The sequence below is a fragment of the Pristiophorus japonicus genome, chromosome 15 (genome assembly GCF_044704955.1).
Source record: "Pristiophorus japonicus isolate sPriJap1 chromosome 15, sPriJap1.hap1, whole genome shotgun sequence".
NCBI lineage: Eukaryota > Metazoa > Chordata > Chondrichthyes > Pristiophoridae > Pristiophorus > Pristiophorus japonicus.
Genome location: NC_091991.1, coordinates 35238579 through 35253884, shown reverse-complemented (window position 1 = coordinate 35253884; position 15306 = coordinate 35238579). Strand labels below are relative to the sequence as shown.

General features: G+C 40.2%; 1 protein-coding gene across 4 annotated transcripts in view; it reads right to left on the bottom strand.

Annotated features, from left to right (window-relative positions):
- Positions 1 to 892: 892 nt before the first annotated feature.
- The window catches only part of LOC139280690 (ras-related protein Rap-1b), a 77613-nt gene continuing 63199 nt past the window's right edge, over positions 893 to 15306 (bottom strand). For all 4 annotated transcript variants that reach the window (XM_070900304.1, XM_070900302.1, XM_070900303.1 and 1 more), the window contains 3 exons: positions 9122 to 9265; positions 3590 to 3703; positions 893 to 2225 (listed from right to left, as the gene is read on the bottom strand). In XM_070900304.1, the coding sequence (XP_070756405.1) occupies positions 3617 to 3703; positions 9122 to 9265 (231 nt within the window). In that variant the 3' untranslated portion in view covers positions 893 to 2225; positions 3590 to 3616. The remainder of the gene's footprint in view (positions 2226 to 3589; positions 3704 to 9121; positions 9266 to 15306) is intronic.

Here is a 15306-nt window from a genome sequence, read left to right as displayed (position 1 = left end):
AGCGGCCCACAGTTTCCGGGTGCACCATATGTTTAGGCATACCTGGGATCATGTGGGCCAGAGCTACAATCAGCAAACAAAAGGCCACTCACTCACGAGCCAAGTGGGTATAATAATTTTTATCGTCGGGGGAAAAAAAAAATCAAGATTTTTCTCCAGAATAATCTTCTGTACATTTCCAGGAGAATGAACAATTAATACTATTCGAAATAGTCTGTATGCTGTGCAGAAACGGAGTCTCCGATTTCCACTTTTTCTCTTGTAATGAAGTGCTGATCCAACACGTATTTCCTGATGCCGATTTATTAGTACAGTATTCCTTCCAAAGTTTTGGGAATGTATGGGGCTCGGCAGTGAAATGATTTAGCTGCGCTTTTGGTGCCACAGTCCATAACGCTGTTTAAATAAAATTTGTAAGCACGAAAAGCCAGAACCGTGGAGGTACTTGGTTTGAATCTGAGCCCAGGCACGGAAATTCTGTCGAGTAAACTGCCAGTTCAACACATTTACTTGGATTTGGCATGAGTAATTGTGCTACCAAAAGGTATCCCGTTAACGCTGTGCAAACAGACTCCTGCATCTGTTTGCACCAGCCGTAAAATTTTCATGTGTAATTGCTGAGAAATTAGCTCAACTCTGCACCAGCAATTAGGATTTTAATGTCGGAGTGGATGATCTGTCAAATCGGAACTTGACAGATCGCAAGTTTGGGATTTATCGCATACGGAAATCACGAACTTGCTGTCCATTTCAAAGGCGGTAAGACAGCGTACTCTGAGTACGACGTCATACCGACCACAAATTCTGCCCAATTGTAACTGCACTTCAAAGTTGTAACAATCACCAACACAACACAGTAGCACATGGTACTCAATGTACACAAAATGTTACATTTACAAAAGTTAAACGAGTACTTTATTTACGCAGTTAAAACATGACAAAACATTCAAGTGGCAGATAATCATAATGCAAGCCCTTGCATGGCAATCCAAATTTATTGAACTGATGCGAGGTTATACAAAAAAATTGCACCACTCTATGGAAATTAAGGCTTTTTAAGTTTACATTTGGCCACCTTAAAGCACTTGTAGCATTAAGTTGGTCATTTCAAATACTGTGGCTCAATTCCATACACAATCTTCCCAAAAGTTAATGCGTACAAAGCATCAAGGCATTGTTAAATAAATCAGCGGAACTTAGGCCATGTGATCAATTACACTCGAATAAAAATTCTCTCTCACATTCACCATCAATACCCACAGTACTCTTCCACCAGGAAACATTTCAAGAAACAATTCACATGTGAAACATAACCACCAACAGGCAATATCTAATTTAATGTATATTTGGTACTGATAATTACAAATATGCATAAGCAAGCAGAATTACAGTGAGAATCTACAGCTGCAGGAGCATAAAGAGTGATCTCCAAGCAAACTTGTAAAGTCTTAAAATAAGTATCTTAAAATATATACTTCCTGTTGTAGACCCACACTGTACAATCCTTTATAAACATTGTCCCTCATGTAAACAAAAAGGAAACATACAATGAAAGACGTGACATTTTTCTGAAAATGTTAACAGCTATTTGAAGGCAACATTGTAGACCAAAGACAAAATAGGATTGAAACAAAAACACACACTTCCTATACAGAGAAATCACTGTTTCCACAGGTTGTACTAAAATAAAAACTTAATTATTTTAATAGCCGTTGCAATTATCAGAGCGCAGTTATACACTGAAACAATGATGATCTTGCATCTCCATTTTAGAGAAGCTACAAATATCAAAGAAGCAGTTAGCTGTGAGAAATCGTCTAGTCTAAAGAGATCTTTGGACTTCCATCTTTATTATGCTAAAATAGTGGTGCTTTCAGGAAATTACATAACTTTTATTTGCCAAAAAAAGGGAATTACCAAGTTATTTACCAGTTTAATACAACATTGGTGAAAAGAGTACTTCCTCCAATATGTGATCAGCAATAACACTGAATGTAGGTCCTAGTTTTAACAGTTGCCCATTATTAGAATGTTTAGAAGTAAAAAATAGCTTTCTGTTCTTGCAATGCTGAAAACATTATCGTTAACTTTATGTGCAAAATGACTTGGGAGCTTTCATCCATTTGTTGAAGGGTACCACCACAGGAAAGTCCATTTCTCAGATGTCAATAGGTTTAGTAAAGTGAAATGCTGGCACTGTCAAAATGGGAAACAGTTCATCATATCTGCAAGTTTAAAAATGTAGTTAAATTCATACTATCTTAATAAGTATCAAGAAACAGCTTAAATATATATATATAATATATATATATACACACACACTGTACTTAATTACCTTCACAGATAGTTAATATGTAAAAGGACATTGAGGCCCAAAAGCCCATCCCTTTGTTGACTGATCTGAATTATTTATTTCACAATTTTTTCCACCTTAAAGAATACGTTCCCTGGGTTTATAACAATATAAAACCATTTAAAATTTACTTTTCAATGTTATGAATACATCATTCCAGAGTTTCCAAAAACGTTCAAGTGACAAGAAAAATAAAAACAGGGGTCCTACCAAAACTAAGTTTAATATTCTGGTTAATTAACTTGACAAGCGTAGTAGACTGTATCCCCTCTTGTATGTGGAGTGATATTTCATAAATTATTAACATACTCCCCTCCATTAAACCTTTTTCTTTTTTCCACTGAACAATTAAGGAAACTGCAATTTGTTTTCAAAGACAAAAATGACAATACGAAGGCAAGAAAAGTGTTCAAAATTGAGTCAAATATTATGAGGCTCTTCTGATAGCATTTGTTCTGAGTAGACATGTGGTATGGCATGGAGCCATGCAGTCAACAACGGTATCATATTCAATCCCTAGTTTGAGCCCAATTATCTGATTTCGGCGGGTAGTACCGTGAACACTAGTTTGTCTCAGTGCCCTGAATCTTAGACAAGGATGGGGGCACAAGAGAAATCAACCAGGGTCACTGTTCATCACAATCTAGTGATGCTCTGCCTTCTTCTCCCTCTACCAGTCTGAAAATCACTATCCAAGGTAATCTATTGAATTGTACCTCAACACAAGTTAATGCTTTAGGAACAGTCCAGAGAGGGGGGGGGGGGGGGGGGGGCAAAGGAGAGAAATCTGGGAAAATTGATGCACTCAGAAGTACATTGCAATATTGCATGTAAATAGAGCTGTAACTTTATAAATTTTCAAACATTTAACACAATGTGTCATGGGATTCATTTCATGCTTGCATGCAAGTTTAAAAAAGGTTTCTGTATTAATACCAGCAAATGTTCTCAGCATCGGAAATTCATTTAACCAGCACCCAATGATAAAATATTTGTCAAATTTGGTTAAAATTGAATGGAAGTCGTCAATATATTGGTAGATTTAAGTCCTTTGTTTTATCACATGAAAAGTGCATGAATACATAATTTCCAAAAGAGAATGTTTGAGTTTATTAAGAGGAAGACAATTTGATGTTTAAATATATGTCGCTAACACCATAGTTCAAAGTACTTCCTCTTTTCTCTCCACCTTTCCCAAAACTAACAGGTAGAAAGGTTGTGTGCAATCATTTTTACCTGGCTCGGAGTTAGAATAGGTCTGTATTAAAGCAGTTGGCATTTTGAGGTTTTTGGAGGCCTTCCATAAACTGGAGATTTTCTGTTGATTTGTCGGACCAGATCATAAAAAATCTGTAATATACAATATTTCAATAATAAATATTACGTTTTGAAATTAGATCTGTAATTCAGTGTCCCTGTGAAATGAAAATGTTTTTTTTTAATGTTCAGGCTATGACAAACAAATCCACAGCAAGATTTCTGTAAATAAGGCTTTCCCTCATTTACAGGATAGTCAGGTTATTGATTTCATCTTTGTAATTACGATCTTCTCAATTTGTCAAATTTAGTTACAGACTGTATTTGGTATATTAATCCAGTCCCTATGTTGATGTTAAACTGGCCACATGACTGAAGCACTGGTTGCATCATCCAACCCTGAAATCCTTTAATCCATCCAACAGCTGAATTTTCGGCAGCAGTGTTTGATTTGTATTTGAATAAAGTCTTAGTATTAAAACATTTTACATATTTAGAAAAAAAAAAACAACATCTTTCAAAATGTCATGATAAAGGGCTTCCATTGGATCAATTAAAAAATGGGCATCTGAGCAGTATAAACAGTGGCTATAATAGAATTTGTTAAGGGGCAATCAATCTAAGCCTTGCATAATCTTCGATCCAACCCATAAAAACTCTCATAACCTTTTGCTCTGTGATATAAATTACTCAATTTGTGAATCAAGTTGAATGGAGATGGCAGGACAATGTGATACGGTTGTTTAAAAGCATATGGGATCTTTGATTTTATAAAGGCAAAAGCAAAGAAGTTATGGCAAGTCTTTATAAATCACTGGTTAGGCCTCAGCTTGAGTATCGTGTCCAGTTATGTGGAGAGACGAGAATGGCGAGGATTGTTCTCCTTAGAGCAGAGAAGGTTAAGGGGAGATTTAATAGGTGTTCAAAATTATGAGGGCTTTTGATTGAAGGTTTCTCGCTATCTATTCAAAGAACAGGAGGGTCAGTAACCAGAGGACACAGATTTAAGGTATTTGGTAAAAAAAATCTAGGGGGGGGCAAAATTAGAATTTAAAAAAAAACGCGAGCTGCTACGATCTGGGATGCCATGCCAAAGAGTGTTGGAAGCAGATTCAATAGTAACTTTCAAAAGGACATATACTTGAAAGAGAAATCTGCAGGGATATAGGGAAAGAACAAGAGTGGGACTAATTCGATAGCACTAAAAATGAGCTGGCATAGACACGATAGGCCAAATAGCCTCCTCTTGTGCTATATAATTCTACGTTCATTAAGCAATAAATTTGATGAATCAAATTGAATGAAAAAAAGCAACTTCCTAATTTAAATTGATATATCGCAACAATGTCAGATATCAACATTAAAAATGATATGAGGAGAAATAAGAAAGGACAATCAGCCCTTCTCAATTCATCCCAAGTACCCAACATTTTAGCATCCAATTGCTTCAGATAAGATTCTAGGGTTTTCACCTCCACTATTCTTCCTGGAAGTCTTCTATACACTGTTCACTCTTTGCAAGAAGAATGCAGAGTTTCAAATTCGATAGAACACACCACCTGAGTAAGGGTTGCAGTACTGTATAGGATGCATACATGTTGCAGAGACCAGGAAAATACCGGCACGGGTGGTAAAAACTCTTAAAACTAGCAAATAGATTAACATGTTTGGAAAAAGAAAACAAGGGAGTTTCAGAAAAAAATAGGAAGACAGACTACAAAAGCATGCCACCATTGAGAAAAGTTGATCTTCAAATACTTAATTAAAAAAATAATAAAAATGTTATTACATTTTTATTCTTAGTTGGGCGTTCAGGACACAAATTCATCAGTTTATGGAGACCAGATACTAAAAACTAAGGCAGAAATATACGCTATGCCCATTTTTTGGACGTAGAACAGCTGCAACACCGACAAATTTAGCAGTGGGATGGTCCACGCCCAATATGCCACTGCTAAATTAATCACTCATTTTATAGGCATCCCAGGCGACCGCTGAAAACAGCCCTTCGAACTCTATGTTAATTTGGGGTCTAAAGCCTGTTTAAGGATCTTTTGGGGAAATTTGTTTCTGATGAGCACAAAGTGTCCTAAAGAAGAATCTATCAACAAAAGGCAAGTTAAAACCTCTGATGGGTCAGGAACCTTGCCATTGCCCGCTCCAACCCAGGACTTGCCTTCGGGCCGCTGCCAGTAAGACAAACGATCTTGCATTCATAATTTTCAATGCGCAAGCTGGCTGTGGAGATACAGCAGGCACTAGCAGCTCGTGCATAAAATGTTATTGTGACCAGAGCTCCAATTTTGGGCAGGTCTCGGGACTCCAGGTTGGAATGTATGCTGTTTACGTATTGCTGAGTCTGGGCCCAGAAATGAAGCAGCAGGTGGATTTAAATGTCGATAAATAACGCCTCTGTTTAAAAAAGGGGGCAGGCAAAAGGCAGGTAACTATAGGCCGGTTAGTTTAACATCTGTAGTGGGGAAAATGCTTGAAACTATCATTAAGGACGAAATAGCGGGACATCTGGATAGGAATAGTGCAATCAAGCAGACGCAGCATGGATTCATGAAAGGGAAATCATGTTTAACTAACTTACTGGAATTCTTTGAGGATATAACGAGCATGGTGGATAGAGGTGTACCGATGGATGTGGTGTATTTAGATTTCCAAAAGGCATTCGATAAGGTGCCACACAAAAGGTTACTACAGAAGATAAAGGTACGCGGAGTCAGAGGAAATGTATTAGCATGGATAGAGAATTGGCTGGCAAACAGAAAGCAGAGAGTCGGGATAAATGGGTCCTTTTCCGGTTGGAAATCAGTGATTAGTGGTGTGCCACAGGGATCAGTGCTGGGACCACAACTGTTTACAATATACATAGATGACCTAGAAGAGGGGACAGAGTGTAGTGCAACAAAATTTGCAGATGACACTAAGATTAGTGGGAAAGCGGGTTGTGCAGAGGACACAGAGAGGCTGCAAGGAGATTTGGATAGGTTAAGCGAATGGGCTAAGGTTTGGCAGATGGAATACAATGTCGGAAAGTGTGAGGTCATCCACCTTGGGAAAAAAAAACAGTAAGAGAGAATATTATTTGAATGGGGAGAAATTACAACATGCTGTGGTGCAAAGGGACCTGGGGGTCCTTGTGCATGAATCCCAAAAGGTTAGTTTGCAGGTACAGCAGGTAATCAGGAAGGCAAATGGAATATTGGCCTTCATTGCGAAAGGGATGGAGTACAAAAGCAGAGAGGTCTTGCTGCAACTGTATAAGGTATTGGTAAGGCCGCACCTGGAGTACTGCGTGCAGTTTTGGTCACCTTACTTAAGGAAGGATATACTAGCTTTGGAAGGGGTACAGAGACGATTCACTAGGCTGATTCCAGAAATGAGGGGGTTACCTTATGATGATAGATTGAGTAGACTGGGTCTTTACTCGGAGTTCAGAAGGATGAGGGGTGATCTTATAGAAACATTTAAAATCATGAAAGGGATAGACAAGATAGAGGCAGAGAGGTTGTTTCCATTGGTGGGGGAGACTAGAACTAGGGGGCACAGCCTCAAAATACGGAGGAGCCAATTTAAAACCGAGTTGAGAAAAAATTTCTTCTCCCAGAGGGTTGTGAATCTGTGGAATTCTCTGCCCAAGGAAGCAGTTGAGGCTAGCTCATTGAATGTTTTCAAGTCAAAGATAGATAGATTTTTAACCAATAAGGAAATTAAGGGTTACGGGGAGAGGGCGGGTAACTGGAGCTGAATCCACGACCAGATCAGCCATGATCTTATTGAATGGCGGGGCAGGCTCGAGGGGCTAGATGGCCTACTCCTGTTCCTAATTCTTATGTTATGTTCTTAAATGAGGTAATGTATGTCGGAATAGAAAACAGCAAACACAGACTTGATAGAAAAGGGGGATTTTTTTTGGTGTGACTGTGCAACACTTCATTTTTTCTGTCTAAAAACTATGGAGGAAATCAATGTTCTCTCCAAATCTTTATTTCCCTGTGTGGGCCCTATAAATTTGCTGCAGTGTTTGCGCATTATCTCTTCCAGCAGCAGCGCTGGTGAGCGAGCTGCGCACCTTAGGGGGAAACATTGGTGGAAGAGTTTGGATGAGGTTACTGATCACTGTACTTTTCCAGTCAATATGAAACAAATCAACAAAGCTGATCAAACACAAGGAAGCATCTCAAGGCATTTGGCTATAAATTATTCAAGCTTGTACAGATCACTAGCAATTATTTGAGTGAGTTAATGAAGCAGAGTATGCATCAGTACTCCCAAGGTACCCAACCATATTCACATCATCTACCTGATCGATTTCATTATTCAGCAAAGAAATACCAAATTGCATTTAAAACAGGACACAAGTAGTATGTATGTGTACACACACACACACACACATATCCCAGTCAAAAACTACCTCCCAATGCTTCCCATAGAACATTCTATTTCAAGGCTAAAATGGAAATAAATTAATTATACAAGATGTTACAAGCAGAGGTGGAAAACACAAATCATAAAATGAAAGTCATGTATAACCTCATGTAATTTATTTTTAATAAAAAGACTTGCAAATTAACCATCTGGTATCTCAACATATCAATGCTGCACATACAATGAATTACTTTGAAGTGCAGAGACTTGTGTCAGCAAATGTGGCATCATTTAACACACATCAAGATGAATGAATGAATTGTTTCTTAGTGGTATTGGTTGAGAAAGGAGTTTTGGCCAAAACATTTAAAGTACTCCTTGCTCATCTTCAAATAGTGCCAGGGATCTTTACCATTAAGGTCTCTTCAAAATCACTACCATCAACAAGATTCAAGTTAGGAGCGTGATGGAATACTTACCACTTTCCTGGATGGATTCTACCGAAAGAGAAACCAAGAAGCTCGACACCATGAAAGGCAGAGCAGTCTGTTTGACTGGAAGCACTGGATTCAATATGCAGCAGCAGCGTACTGTGGCTGCAGTGTGTACTATATACAGGATGCATTACAGCAACTCACCAAGGTTAATTTGACAGCATTTCCCAGCTCTGTGACCTTGCCACCGAAAAGGATAAGACCGGGGAACACCATTACCTCAAAGTTACACACTATCCTGCCATTCCTAACACTATCATAAGAATACTATTACAAGGACTGGAAAAGGCCTAGGTGTTCCACCAACACGGTCTCAGCACACCGTGGAATGGGCACCCGCAGCCTGAATATCTTTTTAAAATCTAAGTCAAACTAGTACAAAATATCCAACTGTTCTGCAAACAACACAACCAAAAATTAATTTCACTTTCCAAATGTTTTTAATTCTTCAACCAGTATGAGCTAAACTGAAGGCATTGATGCAAGTTTCAGACATGTACAAGTTGTCGGATCACTGATGAAATTGAAAGACTAAAGATTTTCCCAAGAGTGTGAAATGAAAAAGTAAATCCATTTAGTGCAACAAATGGCACTAATGATCAATCAGAATACTGCCTGTGTTTCTACACATTAGTCTCACCTCATTAACATTAATCTTTGACTTTGCAGAGGATTCTAGAAAGGCACAATTACACCACTGCCTTGCTAGATTCTGTCCTTGCTCCTTTCCAACCACTCGCTCTTCCTCCAAGTCGCACTTATTACCAACCAAAATCATTGGCACCTACAAGAAAAGTGAAAAGGTGAATTTATACTAGAAGCTAAAAACATTTGTGCAAATATAAAATTACAAATCATGCCCACTTCTTTAGTCTCTTTCTATATTACTAAAATGTAGCAATTGGCAATATATAAATTAATTACTTTTATGGTTATGACCAGAGGATAAGAGAACAATGCTGCTGTCACTAGGTATATTTAATACACAAGTTATCAATATGCTATGGGAAGAATGGGAATCACACATTAGCCAATAAACTTGAACAGAAGAACATAAGAAATAGGAACAGGAGTAGGCCATACAGCCCCTTGAGCCTGCTCCGCCATTCAATAAGATCATGGCTGATCTGATCATGGATTCAGGTCCACTTCCCTGCCTGCTCCCCATAACCCCTTAGCTCCTTATTGTTTAAGAAACTGTATTTCTGTCTTAAATTTATTCAATGTCCCAGCTTCCACAGCTGAGGCAGAAAATTCCACAGATTCACAACCCTCAGAAGAAATTTCTCGTGTTTTAAATGGGCGGCCTCTTATTCTAAGATCATGCTCTCTAGTTCTAGTCTCTCCCATCAGTGGAAACATCCCCTCTGCATTCACCTGGTCAAGCCCCCTTATAATCTTATACATTTCAATAAGATCACCTCTCATTCTTCTGATCTCCAATGAGTAGAGTCCAACCTACTGAACCTTTCCTCATAAGTCAACCCCCTCATTCCCAGAATCAACCTAGTGAACCTTCTCTGAACTGCCTCCAAAGCAAGAATATCCTTTCATAAATATGGAAACCAAAACTGTACTCAGTATTCCAGGTGTGGCCTCACCAATATCTCATATAGCTGTAGCAAGACTTCCCTGCTTTTATACTCCATCCCCTTTGCAATAAAGGCAAGATACCATTGGCCTTTCTGATCACTTGCTGTACCTGCATACTAACCTTTTGCGTTTCATGCACAAGTACCCCCAGGTCCCGCTGTACTGAGGCACTTTGCAATCTTTCTCCATTTAAAATAATAACTTGCTCTTTGATTTTTTGTTGCCAAAATGAATGACCTCACATTTTCCAACATTATACTCCATCTGCCAAATTTTTGCCCACTCATTTAGCCTGTCTATGTCCTTTTGCAGATTTTTTGTGTCCTCCTCACACATTGCTTTTCCTCCCATCTTGTATAATTCTCTTAATCCATTGACTCAAAATGGTCCTAAACATCAGTGACAGACCTGCGATAAGCAATGTTTCGCCCAAGCAATATCTAGCTCGAAATGTTCTGTTTGAAGACAATCTATGTTTGAAATGGCAAAATCTAGAATTGTGATAGTGGGCATTTTAGTAGGTCACGTGAACATGATGCATGAATGTCACACCCATCACTATATTATAGTGAAGAGTCCTAATGGTGACAGTAGATGGGATGGATACATTTTTGTTGGAGGGAATGGAAAGACAGGTGATTAGCAACTATGGGCCCAAGTTTTGGGCCACGCCGTCCGACCTGGACGCCCGTTTTTCTCGCCACAAAGTGAGCCTAAAAAAAAACTTAAGATTCTCCGGCTCCCTGCTGGTCCTCTGGAGCCGGGAGCGGCACAGCACGAGCTGTAGGGGGGCGGAGCTAGGTCCCTGCACTGAAAACAGTGCCGGGACCTCTGCACATGCGCGCTACAGTGGGCGCGCATGTGCAGTAGCTCTAGGCGCCCAAAACTGTGTGGGAGGGGCCCAAAGCACGCAGCCCCTAGCCCTAGCCGAATGGCCTCACTGGGGCTGGGTGCCTCCCACACCCAGCTCCTGCTTCCTCCCGACCCGATTCCCGCTTCCACCCCGCCCCCCGGACTGGACCCGACCCGCGCTCCCCCCGCCGCCCGCTCCACCCTCACCCCGACCCGAACCAAACTCCCTCCCACCACCCCCCCGACCCGACCCGCGCTCCCAACCCGACCTGCCCCAATGCCACCTACCTGTAAATCTGGTGCTGAGGACCGGCCCTGCCCGAAGTCTTGGGCCCGGCCCGTTCAGCCCCCCACCCCCATCTCCTTCCCCCCCCCCCCACCCATCTCCTCTTGCCCCCCCCTTTCCCCTTCTCCTCTTCCCCCCCCTTTCTCCTTCTCCTCTTCCCCCCCCTTTCTCCTCTCCTTTCCCCCCCCCTTTCTCCTTTTCCCCCCCCCCCTTTCTCCTTCTCCTTTTCCCCCCCTTTCTCCTTCTCCTCTTCCCCCCCCCTTTCTCCTTCTTCTCCCCCCCCCTTTCCTCTTCTCTTTCTCCCCCTCTCCCCTTCTCCCCCCTCCACCTCCCCTGTTCTAACTGACTAGAACTGGAGTAAACTAAATGCCAAGAATTTGAATTTCTAAGATACTCCGTTCTACACCAGTTGCGGCAAAAAAATCAGGAGCAACTGAGGCCGAAAGTTGGGCCCTATGTCTGTACTGAAATTACTAAAATTGATTTTAATATTGCAGCTCTTATTGTGAAGTGAGTTAGCGCCAAGGGTCATCTTCTAAAACATATTTTAGAAATAGAACAAAAATGGGCATGGACTGATGGCGGTCTAACTTCCCAGTAGGAATTATAAACCAAGCTAAAATATATTTCAGCAATATGATGGCAAACAATTCTCAGCAAACAGCAAACCTGCCATCAATTATTATTTCCATTGATCTTTTCAACTATGCTAAAGCTATGCTATCTTTCATAGCAAAAATCTACAGATCACAGAATACACATCAAAATTTGAAGAAAGGCATAATTGACTTTTTAAAAAGGAATATACATGCTGTATATTAACATACAATTTTTAAGAGTTCTTTTTGGATCAGTTTTACTTGCACATCATTTCCACATAGCTGTAGGAGTAGATACAACAATGCACTTTCCAAACTGAATTTAGTACATTTTTTGGTTAGTACACGGTTACAAAACTTTCACTAATCCAAATACAATAGAGAGCAAAATATGGACTTAAAAGATAAAAGCACCTATGAGAGTAAAATAACAATGTTACTGGTGAAGGCTGTATGCATGATTCTGCAGCCTACTGACCGAGCATTTTTCATCGAAGGTGAAGAACAAAACTTAAAAATGCCTTCATTGATGTGATCATTGACCAGGACTAATTTCTGTCTGAGCAAGAGGAATCTAGGTCTTGTAATGTCGGAGCCACGTACATTCCACTTTAACAGCACAGTGTTGAGCACTGGAGGTCCTTTAAAGCTGTAGGCACATCTTTGAGTGGCCTCAAAAAAAGATTTTCTGACTGACCATTGTTCCTTATGGGCAACTGGAATAGATCAGTCTTGGAGCTTCAAAGGCGACAGTACTGTGTGCGAAGTTTGAAGTTTTCCAACTACATGACATTGGCATAGGGCTCAGAGGGACAGTGCAACTAATCATGTAGTTGTAAAAAGCTTGGTATGTCTTTGCTTTCCAAAGGCAGCGTTCAATACTGCTGTTCGAACCTGCCTCCTGAATTGTTGTCTTCTTCATGGACAAGACGGTATACTCATGGCAAAGAGTGACTGGAGGGAGATGAAGATCAGTGGGTTACATTTATCCGCAATGATATGCAATTCCACAAAAGAAAATCAAATCATGCCAGTTCCCACTTGGCTCCAGATAACCATGCAAGCCAATGCCCCAAAAGGTAAGGTGGTCCTGGCTGAACACTGGGAAGCTTAAGCTGTGCGATTTTAGCCGGTTAAATTCCTGCAGTACTCCTACATGCACTTACATTCCCCAAGCCTCAGCTCTACCAATCTGCACCTATAAGTGGTGTTTTCCCTATGTTGAGTGCATGCATATTCTGTGTTGAGAAACCAGAAATTAGATGTGCAACAACAAACTTGCAACCAGCCCCAAAGCACTTCAATGAATTATTTTTGAAGAAGAGCTGCTGTGGTTCATGGGCAAATGCATTATATGAACACAAGAACGTAAGAAATAGGAGCAGGAATAGGCCATACGGCCCCTCGAGCCTGCTCCGCCATTCAATAAGATCACGGCTGATCTGATCATGGACTCAGCTCCACTTCCCCGCCCGCTCCTCATAACCCCTTATCGTTTAAGAAACTGTCTACTTCCGTCTTAAATTTATTCAATGTCCCAGCTTCCACAGCTCTCTGAGGCAACGAAGAAATTTCTCCTCATCTCATTTTTAAATGGGCCGGCCCTTATTCGAAGATCATGCCCTCTAATTCTAGTCTCCTCCATCAGTGGAAACATCCTCTCTGCATCCACCTTGTCAAGCCACCTCATAATCTTATACGTTTCGATAAGATCTCTTCTCATTCTTCTGAATTCCAATGAATAGAGGCACAACCTACTCAACCTTTCCTCAAAAGTCAACCCCCTCATCCCCGGAATCAACCTAGTGAACCTTCTCTAAACTGCCTCCAAAGCAAGTATATCCTTTTGTAAATATGGAAACCAAAACTGCACAGAGTATTCCAGGTGTGGTCTCACCAATACCCTGTATAACTGTAGCAAGACTTTCCTGTTTCTATACTCCATCCCCTTTGCAATAAAGGCAAGATACCATTGGCCTTCCTGATCACTTGCTGCACCTGCATTCTATCCTTTTGCGTTTCATGCACAAGTACCCCCAGGTCCCGTTATACTGCGGCACTTTGCAATCTTTCTCCATTTAAATAATAACTTGCTCTTTGATTTTTTCTGCCAACGTGCATGACCTCACACTTTCCAGTATTATACTCCATCTGCCAAATTTTTGCCCACTCATTTAGCCTGTCTATGTCCTTTTGCAGATTTTTGTGTCCTCCTCACACATTGCTATTCCTCCCATCTTTGTATCGTCAGCAAACTTGGCTACGTTACACTTGGTCCCTTCCTCCAAGTCGTTAATATAGATTGGAAATAATTGGAGTCCCAGCAGTGATTCCTGCAGCACCCCACTAGCCACTGATTACCAACCAGAGAATAAACCATTTATCCCGACTCTCTGTTCTCTGTTAGTTAGCCAATCCTCTATCCATGCTAATATATTACCCCCAACCACGTGAACTTTTATCTTGTGCAGTAACCTTTTATGTGGCACCTTGTCAAATGAGACTTCTGGAAGTCCAAATACACGACATCCACTGGTTCCCCTTTATCCACCCTGTTCGTTACATCCTCAAAGAATTCCAGCAAATTTGTCAAACATGACTTCCCCTTCATAAATCCATGCTGACTCTGCCTAACTGAATTTTGCTTTTCCAAATGTCCTACTACTGCTTCTTTAATAATGGACTCCAACATCTTCCCAACCATTATACCTTATGCATTCATACATGTATAAAACATACATTCCCCATCACTCCTGAAAGGCGAAAAGCCAGATAGAAACCCAGGACATTTAAGAGGAAAAGAAAAAAAAAAACTGGAAAATTCGTCTGAAACCCACTTAGGCAATCAAAATTAGTCAGAGAGATCACATTTGCTCTAAACCACAATGCAAATCTATTGGAACAAACCCTTCTGGATGAATTGATATAGAACCATTCACTGATGTTCCTGAAACACAACAGCATCTAGTTTGCCATTTTTAAAAATATATAAATGTTTTTTTTCTGACAGTCAACTAAATCTAATTTAGTGTACATCATGTCGATCACAAGAATATTATCTAGCTTGATCTAACTGGAACTTGCAAAATATATTGACCATCCAGCAAGTCAGACATTGCGGTTTAGATCCTGTTTTCATTATTCACTGATGCTAAAAGGACAGATTTGAATTTATACAGCACCTCATTATATCTTTTAGAAACTCAAAAAAGAACTTGATATATAATGAAATATTTGGAAGTACAGCAAGTGCAGACAAATGTGGCAGTCATTTTGCACACACCAAGGTCCCACAAACAGCAATGAGACGAATAATCAGTTGCAAGATATCAAAAGTCCCTGTGTTTCTTTGAATAGATCCTTCAAGTACACTAGCATCAAGGGAATGGGTAGATAGTGCCTTGGTTTTAAAGTCTCAAAGCCTCTAATAATATAGTTTGAACCATGGTCAAAATTACTGAGTGCGACTTGAATTCTTAATCCAACTCAGTACGC